Here is a 10,298-nt window from a genome sequence, read left to right as displayed (position 1 = left end):
GGGGGGGCTGCGTGAGTTCAGAGCAGAAAAAGCACGGCTGTGCTACCCGCCCACCCCTCTGGAATGGAAGCCATGACCATTATAAGGTAGTGGCCCCTGCTGGCAGAGGGCTTGTTGGGTCTTCTTAGGGATGACTTGGGACAATAAGATGTTGCCACATATCAGAGCTGCTAATAACTGCCCCCATTTGGAAAAGCAGCCAGTGTAATGTAGAGAGACACGTACCCAACTCACCCACTCACCATTCCAAACCGTGTATGAGCCCAAGGTGGACTCAGGGTCTTTCCTAGAGATAAACAAGGACACTAACTGGGTGCAGCATCTACACGAGATGCTAACCATGCAGTAGCCTAATAACACTGCGCAGTAGCGTGCTGGGAAAATCTGTGCTAATACACTACTGTGCAGTAGTATTAGGCTACTGCACAGTTAGCATCAATAAAAAGCCATGTGCTGGCGCTACTGCGCAGTAGCACCAGTTACTGTGTGTTGATTTAGTACTTGGTTATGCAAGTACTTAACTTAGTGCACAGTAACTACGGCACATTAATGACCATGTAGATGCACCCGCTGTGCCTCATTTTTCTTCCAGATGACAAAGGCACTAATGTAACACAGAGCACGGTTCGGCCTTAAGATGGGAGAGCTGAGTAGCTGGTGCTTATGGAGAACTCACGAGCACAAGAATGATGAATAATATCATGACATTTTCTCTCAGCAGTGACCTTTCCAGTGGGATCACTGGGGTCTCTGCCTTGACAGAGGTTCATCAAAGTTTTCCACTTGGACCTCTTTCCGTTGCTCCACCAGTGAAATACCGTGGAGCTTCCTAGAAAGATTGGTTGTACATAATCCTGTATAGAATCCTGAAATGAAGACTTTTTTTGGAGGGACTGGTAGACAATGCATCTCTAATGAAGGATTAGAGGCCACCCTCCCCGGCCCATCTCACCTGCAGTGGAAATGAGTGGTTTTCTGGCCGTAGAACTGACATTCCACAGTGCCGCAGTCCTCAGTGGCTCGGAACCGCTGGAACCCATCGTTGATCAGCTGCGTGTTTTTCTTGTGGAAGTTCTCATGGGTCATCACATCGGAGGTGCTGGTATAGACTTTGTTACAACCCACCTGCCCAAGAATAAGGGGAAGGAACATCAGCACTTCCCTGGACCAGCCTATATTGCTTCATTATTTCTAGAAGCAATAATAAACAAACAAGCAGCAGTATATATTGTAGTCATCTCTGTGTACTTCCCTTCAGAGTATTAAACCATCGCTTTGATTTCCAACCTAAGACTGATGAGGCAAAGAGCCCGAGTCTCTGGGGATGAAGCCATATGAACAATGGGAAGGATGAAGAGGAAAGGTGGAGTCATGGAAGGATAATGGCTACCGCTCAAAGGTGCAGTAGGAAGTGACTTGCTCTTGAGGAAGTCTGAAGAGACTGACAGGCACTGTCATGAGCCTTTGTCACTTCGGGAAGAACTGGAATAACTTAAGGTTTTTTATTCCAGCCCTTCACCTACGTGGGGAATGCTGGGCAGACTGGGAGTTACTTGCTTGTCCCCTTCCTGCCTGTAGCAGAAGGAAGGCCCACCACATCTCTAGGACCTGCAGTATACAATTCCATTGTAACCAGCCACAGAACAAAGTGGGAATCCTGGAGCCAGCCTGTTCCAGGGAACCGGTGGCTTGTTCCCATCACCCTTCCATGCTATTAATTCAATAATTTCAAACTCTGCAGCAGATGGGAATGGTGTGACGAGAACGGAATGCTGCAAACCTGCCTTCCGCAGGGCAAAGCGGGCAGCCTTGCCATATTGAGTAAAAAACCGGTGGAATCTGACAATGCCATCATCCCTGCCGAGGGTGGTTTCTTCCCCCCTTCTCTTCTAGGACGACGCGTGCCAACGTCTGCACCATCTCAGAAGTGAAGAGAACGAAAACACCACCTCTCGGTTTAGCCCAGGTTGATTCAAACAGGCAATAACAAACCCCCTGACAAATACCCAGAGCGAAAAATAAAAGGATCTCCAACTATTTCCAATATAAAAGAGCCTTGCTCTCTCCGTGCTGACACCTTGAAAAAAGACAGACCCTGCGCGGCATTAAAAAAAAGAATTAAACAAAAACCTCCTTAGGAATAATTTGCAATGTGGCTCTTGGTGTTAAAGCCTAAAAAATGTCAGTTTATATAAACAACTAACTGAATTTTATCCACACCAATTATGGACATAAAGAAAAAAAATCCCATGAGGCAGACGGCACAAATCCTGCCATTTAAGCAATATTCCCTTTAATTGGGAGTTTACGTTCTGATACCTTTCCTCAAAGCTACTGCTTATATGGAAATTGACTTACGGGAAGGGACTGGGCACGGGGCAAAATTACCCTTATATAGATGCCTACACAGGGGTCTCTGCACAGCTTTTGATGGGCTGAAGGTGGTAGAGTCTTGACTGCACTTAAAAAAATAAGTGACTCCCATCCTGGTCAACGCAGCAAGACACTAAACAAGGAAAATGCAGGAGAAATAACAAGAACATGTCTCTAATAGAGAATCAGATGAAGCCTCTAATTCATCAAAAAGTACTAAGCACGTGATTAAATCCATTCCTATCCAGGACAGCATTTAAGTGTGTGCCTAACAAAATATGTGCTTAAGCCCCATTGACTTAAAAAAGCCAACCTTACTTCAAATTAAACATGTGCTTAAGTCTGCTGCTATTCAGTGAAGTGGTTAGGCACACGATTAAGGTCCACTGATTTTAATTGGGGTCTTAGGCTGTTGGGACAGTCTAGGAAGCAGGAGCTGAGTTTGCAGACTGGCAGGATCTCACATAGGTGGTCTGAACAGTCCCAGGGGACTTGCATGTACCACTGCCCATCAACCCAGCAAAGTTTCAGGATGCAGTGTCCACTCCCCAGCCTTACCCCAACTTCGGATCCCACGCTAGGAGATGGGTGAGCCAGCATGGACCTACCTAGACTTTGTAAGAAACAATAAAGGAATGAAGTTCTTTGTCTGTAGGAATTCCAAGGGTGGTTGCACTATGGTTAAAACATGGGTGACTAAAACCTAACCATGCTCCCAACCCATGCTGCATCCATGCCTGATAACTCTCATAACTTCTCCTTTAGCACTGCTGGCAAGGGGGGCAGATTGCCTAGGTTTATTTCAAGCTAAACAGTGTTAATATTTGATTGTCCTAGCAGATGGCTACAGAGAAACTAGAATCAGTGTTAAAGGGCAGATGTTGGGTGAAGTGGCCTTATTGCAAGGTAGGTCAGATGGTCTGTTTGGGCAGAGGTACTAGTGCTACTTGTCCTTCCGACAGTCCCGCAGAGATGGAGCATCTCTTTGGGTCAGTCAGGTATAGACAGGCAGAGACACTTGTATCTCAGTGCCCCACTCAGAAGGCTGGGATAAATGTGGAACAGCAGTGCCCCTCATGATGGAATCTTTCAGGGTCCTGCTCAGTCAACAGAGCCAGGCAAACTGGGTACAGATTCTTCATAGAGAAAGCTGAACTAGGAGGGACCAGAGGAGGCTACGGTCAAGCTCTATGGATGCTCTCACTAGTATCAAAAGGGAAAATGTTAGGAGCCTGAACTTCAGGAGCCTTCAAGTTTGCAGCACAAGAGGCATGGGTTAGGCAAAGTGGCTCTGGGTTCTTCATTGTTGCTACATTCTTCCCCCAAGCCATGGTGGTTTCTCCCCAGCCTGCTCAAGTTACCTGCATGCAGTGGTAGTGTGTGCTTTTCCCATTCAGGTGACAGCCATGGTAGTACACGCTGCAGTCATCCAAGGGGCTGAAGCGCATGAAGCCATGCTGGAGGGAGTTATCACGTTTCTTGTGCATGTTGTAATGTCGAATCACATCCTGTTTACTAGTGAATCTCTGGGGAGATACAGAGATAGACAGAGTGAGACGTATAGGCATGTGAAGGGGCGGGAGAGCATTCCTGGATGCCTGCCTTTATAAACCTCTCCTAGTGTGAATTTAAAACTCAGTCATCTAATGTGTTTGCCACCCTAGGGTGCAATTCTGTGTGTCATCTTTGTTAAAGGGAAAATGCGTGCAAACAAAAACCGTTTCACTAGCTTTAAGTGGGGAGTGAAAATGAAGCTAGCCCACTGTCCAAGATGAGCTCCCCGCACTTCTAGACACAGTTCTGCTGCCATGCTTTTAACTGCTTCTAGCTCAAGAACTGCTATGTGTTACAGAGGAAACTAGTGAACGATACTGTTTGAAAGTGAGCGATCCCAGCTTCAGTATCCCTGGCTCTAGGGGTGAGACCGACTGCTAAACCTGCATCAGAATGCACGTGGGGTGAAAATACTTTCACCTCCTCTGCTGCCTTTGTCAATAGCTCTCCAAGTTCTCTAAAATCATCAGTGAACTTTAGCCTCACCATACTCAGAGGGGGTAGGTTGGCTCTACTACGAAAAGAGGTGGCATCAAGAGGTGAAGCAATTTGCCAATGGCCACAAGAAGTCAATGGCAAAGTTGAGAAATGAACCTAAGTATCCCTGGCCCCTGACTGAAACAGCTGACCAGATCTTTCATCCTCTGCCTACCTGGGCTAATGCATCAGTGCCCCACTCCCAGGGTAGACAAAGTGCCTTGAATATAGAACTTTTTGCTTTTATTTCCCACATACATCGATATTAAACAGCGAAGGTGGGAAAAGAAATCAGATTTTTAAGGAAATCAATACTCATTTATTTTGAGGAGAAATTGAAAAAGCCAGTATTCTAATGTTTAACAACTTTTTCAGCTTCCCTTCATAAGAGACAAATGATTATCGCTTCCACACTGCTCCTATAATATCAATCCTGATCAATTCCAAGTGGATATGCGGCTATAGATTTCAACAGGAAACCTGAGGAGGCTGGAGGTACAATTTCCCAGGGTGTACGTACAGGATTCCTATTGCCAATCAGAGTTAATTTGTGCCCATTTATTATGGCCCGTTACTTATTATAAAACATATCTCAGCCATAAAATAATTTGCATTTTAAAAAGCAGCCTAAATCCTTATTCCCTGTGAGACTAGAAAGCTCCTCTGCAAGCAACTCCCAGACTCTTTGGGAAATAATCACAAGGCCAATCAGAATAATAGTTTTTTTTGTCTTTCCAGCCTTTGTGTTCCTTTATGCTCCTTGTGCATAGAGGCACTCGGGCCATGGCTGGGGCTGTCTCACCTGATTGCCACTCTTTGGTTTAGATGGGTCACTGCCAGTATCCCTGGGTTAAACCCTAGGTTGACTGACAGAAACCTGCTGTCAAACTCAGTGGAGCTAAACTGGCTTCCCTTGCTGTGGTCAGACCCATTCCTTTGATAGCAGTGCCCCCTGGGGCTGGGGCAGGAGTCACAGTGAGCAAAGAACCGAGGCACATGCAGGGATTCCCCCCTGCACACACAAGCGCACGGATCCTGACCACAGAGATGGCAGTCATGCTCTCAGACCGGGGAAGAGGGTAAACAAACAGAGCATGTGATTCAGAGCTGGCTTGACGTGGCTCCCCTGGCAGTCCTCCCAGTAATTACAGCACGGCACATGCTCCTTCTCTTGCTCTCTGCCCACCCCAAGCATAGATCAGGGCTGCGGTCTGGTCTTATTGGGTGTTTGGTTGCTGCTGTTGTAATGTCACTTGGGCAGCAGGTGAGGAAGAGAGGTTCACTGAGCAGCAGTCCCTGTTTTCACACACGGTTTAGAACCTGGCCAGATTTATCCTCTTGGTTATGATAGTGTGGATCTGGAGTACCCCAATGACTCCAGCTGATCCATGTTCTGCTCTCAGCTACAGAGGTGCATATGCAGAGTAACCAAGCTGAGTTCAGTGGTGCCAGACTGGTCTGACTGGAAACAATGTGACTCTGGAAGTTTCAAACAGGATCCCCCCCTATGTCCAGCACAGAGAGAAAAAACAGTGCGTCATGCTGTGCTCACCCCTATTACCTGATAGTTGCACTCCGGGTCCAGGCAGTGGTAATGTTCTCGATATTGGTATGCACAGTGTATGTGTCCGCAGTGCTGGCTGCCAGAGAACCTGGGAATGGAGGGGGAAGAAAGAAAAGAGAGAAAGAGATAAAATTAAGTTGATCCACTCCTGGGGCTGCTGACTCTGGGGGTTTCTGCAAGGCAAGACACAAGTGAAACAGGTACAGCATCCTCCCTGTTACACCTTCTAACTACCAACTCCAAGCATGCTGGGGAGACTGGGGACTTCTCTGAGTCACGGGTGCATTGCTGACATCCCTCACTGCCCTTCGCCCTTTCCCTCTAACTGTTCAGTGCCAGGATGCCAAAGGAAAGAGCTTCCTCCAGCTACAAGCCCCTTTTCCAAAGAGGTTTTGTGTCTTTCTCTCTGAGGCAATACCATTACTAGGCTTCTTAAACTGGCTTTATTCTTTTCTCACTTCACTTCACTGGACTGCTCCAGAGTCTGATGAGCCCATGGGAACAGGCTCTTCCAAGTAGTTACAAGAGACCGGGGGCAAAAAGCTCAAGCAGCCAGGTTATTTTTCCCCTCTGGCCAGCACCAGAGGTCTTCCCCCATCCTGCCCAACCTCCTCAAGGTAGGTGAGCAGCTCAAGGGAGCTTCAGCTGGAGCCACAAGGAAAACAGTATCATTCTCATGCAATGCAGCACCCCGCCGAAAAGCCATGCTGGAAGAAGAGGCGGGAGAAAGGTAAAGAGAAGGCCTGAGGTCAGCAGAGAGGCTGCAGATGCGTGTGTGACTCTCAGCTTTTCTGGAGCAGAAAGACTAAAGGACTGCAAAGGCTACTTGTTGCAGCTGGAGAGAGATGGGGCGCAAGCCGTAATGTGCCATATTTGCATTTCAATTAAGCGGGGAGTCAGCAGCTGCTGTTCTACTGCACCATAAACAAAGGTGATTTTTTCTTCTGACTCGCTGAGAGTTCAAGAGCAGCGTATTGAAAATTAGAGTGTGTCACGGCGGCACAATAAGTGATAATAAATGGGGGTTACTCCCTCACTTGGAAGGGAGAGACACATGATCTCTCTTGTTCAGGCTCCTCTCTAGGGAGCAAGTCTTGTCTCCCTTGTGCCTACAAATACCCCCCACCCCAGGGGAAGCAAAACTGATGCTTTCAGCATGTTTTGGGACCAGATGAACTGCCCCGGGGACTGGAGCCCTCTCTCTAAAAGAACAGTAGCAGAAGGCAGATTTCCCAAGTGCTCAGGATCCCAGCCTCACCTTGTACCTTACCCCCATCCCTTTCCATTGCTGGATCTCTCTCTGCTCAGGCAACTCTTGTGTTGCTACCTTAAAAGGATGTTCTGCTGGGATCCAAGGGGCCACTGGATGCACCAGGGGTACTGGATAATAAAGGAAACTGAGGCTTTTGGACAAAAATTACTGGATGTACAGTCCAGAGCTGCCAGTGGGCAGAGGGAAGGGAGCCAGTGTCTGAGAAGGTGAGAGAGAGAAAACACCAGAATAGAAGGAAGATTCAGCTCTGCATGTTGCAAGGCCAAGAGAAAGGAAATAGCCTAGAGAATGAAGCAGGTAATGTAGATGTCTAAAGGAAAGGAAGACAGAAGAGGAAACATCTAGAGAATAGATTTCTTCTCCCCACATCACTTCACAGGACAATATGGCTCCAGGGTGGAGACCGTCTCTCAGGTCCACCAGGCTAAATGCACAAGAAGACTGGGCAATACACAGTAAGAGAGATCTCTTCCTCCCAGGACTCTGGCTTCAGGCCTTAGATGAGGCAGGGTGGAGATGGAAAAGAATGGGGCTAATGCTGGGGTGGGGGAGAGGGATTTAGGCGGCATGGGGAGATGTGGAAGAGAGGAAGACAGGTCATAGTAGATGGCTCCCAGCTGGGAAAGGGGTGTTCTGGCTCAAAATGATGATCCTAGAAAGGTACGACACAAAGTTGGATGTGATGAGGCAAATGTCTGAAATCAGTCTGGAAGTGACTACCACCTGGGAGATCTTCCAGACCTGAAAACCTTTGTGGAAATGATGAATGACTCAGGGTTGGGAGATAAAAGGACATGATGGGGGAGTAGTCGAGCCATGGATTACATTTTTTTCTGCAAGCCCCTCCCAGTCAGGATGGCTGAAGAGGAACCAGGCATCCAGGGTCAAGAAGGGAAAGAAGAAAAGAGGAAAGAGAAAAAACCCAGGAAGGCCACATTAAGTAAAGTGCCTAAACCTAGAAGGAGCAAGAAAACAAGATCCTATGAGGAAAAATGAATGCAGTGTCTAATACTCTCAACCTGAGTGTAATGGTATCAGGTGGGGGGGAGGGGAAGGAGTCACCATCAGCCCCTTTTTGTATGGCTAAAAGTGTGAGGATCCCATTACTTTTTTTCTGTAGTAACATGGTGTCATGCTATGGAAAAGGTTGAGGACAGATGGATTAGACAATAAGCTGTAGGGAGAACAGAGTGCCATGGCTAGATTAGATAGATACCTTATGGTGAGACTGACATACAAAAGAGACCAATATACAGAAATGGATGAGATAAATTAGACAGGCACTTGCAAGCAAGCAGAGTGCAATATCAGAAGCAGACAACACAGCCAGCAGAGAGCCTGTCTTCAGGAAACCCCAACTCATGCACAATAGCCTGGATCACCCCCGCCCCCAGCAATCCCATGACATCCCCGAAACAATCACAGACCCTAGCTGGATTGGGGATTGTCTTTTAGTGCCATTTAGCAGTGGGAAATAATGAGGAAGAGCCAACACCAAGGACAAAGCCAGCTCTCTTCAGGGCACCAGCAAGTGCTCCACAGGCTACATACAGACCTCAGAGACAGAAAGGACGCACAGTCCCTAGCTCTGTCTAACTGTGCAGTGACCTCCCCTCTGGTCAGCGAACAAGCCTCTTCCTAACCCGAGTCTGCCTGCTGCAACTGAATTTCAGTGGGGCTCACACTCCCCGTCAAGCAACCTCTAGGTTGGGAGGCACCGACCTAGACACAGACTGGAGAGAGGCAGATAGATCTGAAAAGGGCAACAAGGGGAGACCTGAAAGCAGGACATTGGGAACAAGCTTCACAGAGCATATTGTGGAGGAAACTGAAAGAGCTGGAGAGCCTGAAAGGGAAAAGACAGAGGAGAAGGGGGCTCTGGAGTCAAACATTCAAAGACAAATTAGCATCTGCTCCCAGGCTCTCTCCATTCCCTGCCACCACATACACCAGGAGTGCATGCAGTACAGAGCATGAGAGAGAGGCAAGGAAAGGCTAGGGGGGGATCTCGAAAGTAAAGCAGTGGGATGAGTTCGGGCTGTGATGGGGCAGGGGTGTAGGATGGGGGGCTACGGGTACAGGACAGGAACGGGGAAGGGAAGATTTGGAGGGGCACACCATGCTAAGGTGGGGGAAGAAGGCTAGGGCTGGAGTCAAGCACCATAAGGCAGTTCTGAAATGCAGAAGAAACCTGAGGTTGGTCATGGAGATGGGGGGCTTCCAGGAGATGGAAAGGGGACTTAATTGACAGAAGAGAAAGACATTGCTAAAAAATTAAATGCCTTCTTTTGCCTCAGCGTTCACAAAGGGAGATGGGGACAGATGCCAGACGCAGACATGCCTTTCCCAGGGGAGGGAGAAGAAACACTGCAGGAAATCAGGATCACGCCAGAACAGGTGACTGAGAAACTGGAACAAACCTTAGCTGTGGTGGGGAAACAAACCAAGTGGCAAACAATGACGCTGGGTTGCACAAACAAAGGCGTGGGGTGGGAGGGAGTGACAGCAACGCCAGACATGTACAAAGGGCACCAGGGAGGCTAGGAGTGGAACAGGCTGCACCATCGTTGGTCCATCCAGTCCAGCACGCTGTCCCTGAGATGGCCAGCACCAGCTGCTGGAGAGGAAGGGTCAGGCTGGGGTCCTGCTGCTTGTGGGGAAAGCTTCCTTCCTAGTGAGGTGAGATGGGGAAGAGACAGCAAAGGGTAGGGAGTAAGATACAGGGCTGGAGGGCTGAAGAAAGCAGGTCTGCCTGCTGTCAAGGAGAGGGAGATGGAGACTGTGACACGCATGCTCTTCATGTGATCGTACAAATGGCACTGACCAGGCAGCTGTATGAGCTAAGGTCAAGCAAGGACTACAGCTGAGGGAAGGGCCGGGACCTAGAGGAAGCGCTCTTCATGAGATGGGTTACCCAAGGCAGCAGCAGGAGTAACTTGTGGTTTCAGCTTGGTGAGAAGGAAACAAGGGCTGTAGCAATGTGGGGGTGGCACTTCAAATTCCTGGCCTCCTTTTGCCTTGGAGTACGCTACAATCTTATATCTGATGGGGGGGGCT

General features: G+C 48.3%; 1 protein-coding gene across 3 annotated transcripts in view; it reads right to left on the bottom strand.

Annotated features, from left to right (window-relative positions):
• Positions 1 to 10,298, bottom strand: part of CASZ1 (castor zinc finger 1) — a 214,605-nt gene that overhangs the window by 31,257 nt on the left and 173,050 nt on the right. For all 3 annotated transcript variants that reach the window (XM_019511746.1, XM_019511747.1, XM_019511748.1), the window contains 3 exons: positions 5,966 to 6,056; positions 3,735 to 3,899; positions 953 to 1,125 (listed from right to left, as the gene is read on the bottom strand). In XM_019511746.1, coding sequence (XP_019367291.1) covers positions 953 to 1,125; positions 3,735 to 3,899; positions 5,966 to 6,056 — 429 coding nt within the window. The remainder of the gene's footprint in view (positions 1 to 952; positions 1,126 to 3,734; positions 3,900 to 5,965; positions 6,057 to 10,298) is intronic.

Source organism: Gavialis gangeticus, unplaced genomic scaffold (assembly GCF_001723915.1).
Source record: "Gavialis gangeticus isolate Ggan-Ray unplaced genomic scaffold, GavGan_comp1, whole genome shotgun sequence".
NCBI classification, from domain to species: Eukaryota; Metazoa; Chordata; order Crocodylia; family Gavialidae; genus Gavialis; species Gavialis gangeticus.
Note: the sequence above shows the minus strand (reverse complement) of the source record. Positions and strands in the feature narration are given on the sequence as shown.